The 637-nt window shown below is 57.1% G+C and overlaps 1 protein-coding gene across 1 annotated transcript in view; it reads right to left on the bottom strand.

The window, feature by feature from the left end:
* Positions 1-542: 542 nt before the first annotated feature.
* Positions 543-637, bottom strand: part of EMH_0059970 (uncharacterized protein) — a gene marked incomplete at both ends in the record, with an annotated part of 6,204 nt that continues 6,109 nt past the window's right edge. Inside the window, one exon of the mRNA XM_013497735.1 lies at positions 543-637. Coding sequence (XP_013353189.1) covers positions 543-637 — 95 coding nt within the window.

Genomic DNA, 637 nt, shown 5'->3' with positions numbered 1-637 from the left:
CGGAGGGGGGGCGGGGGGCCGGTGGCGCCTCGGCGGAGTCGAAGAGGCATCCCAAGAGCAGCTAGAAGAGTTGCTACTTTCTGCTGCTGTCGTCGCTGCCGTTGCTGCTGCTGCTGCTGCTGCTGCTGCTGCTGCACACCTGTGTGCAAGGATTGCTGCTGTTCTTGCTGGGCTTCTGTTCTAGTTGCTGCAGCACTAGGTAACAGCAGCAACAACACTGCGTCTGCCCACTGGCGAGTGAGGCACTGCAGCGCAGGCCCCTTGGAATTGCTTATTTTGAAGCACAGAGAAGCGAGGGCGTCGTGTAGAAATTCCAGGGCGCCTGCAGCACACAGACAGCGCAGCAGCAGCAGCAGCAGCAGTAGCAGTAGCAGCAGTAGCAGCAGCAGCACCTGCAGAGGCAACAGGGAGCCAAGTCTACTCACATACAGAAGCAAGCGTGATCGTTCGCACATACAGGCAAGCAGCCAAACACCAAATTCACCCCAAAACATAACCAAAAGAGATTCAGTTGACTGCAGCAACAGCAGCAGTAGCAGCTGCTAGTGCTGCTGCTGCTGCAGTGCTGCGGTTGTGGCTGCAGATGGTTGCTGTGTATAGCCCAGCACATCAGCAGCAAATGCCTCACTTGCTGATG

The sequence above is a fragment of the Eimeria mitis genome, genomic scaffold (assembly GCF_000499745.2).
Source record: "Eimeria mitis Houghton genomic scaffold, Emh_scaff2890, whole genome shotgun sequence".
In the NCBI taxonomy this organism is placed as follows: Eukaryota; Apicomplexa; class Conoidasida; order Eucoccidiorida; family Eimeriidae; genus Eimeria; species Eimeria mitis.
Note: the sequence above shows the minus strand (reverse complement) of the source record. Positions and strands in the feature narration are given on the sequence as shown.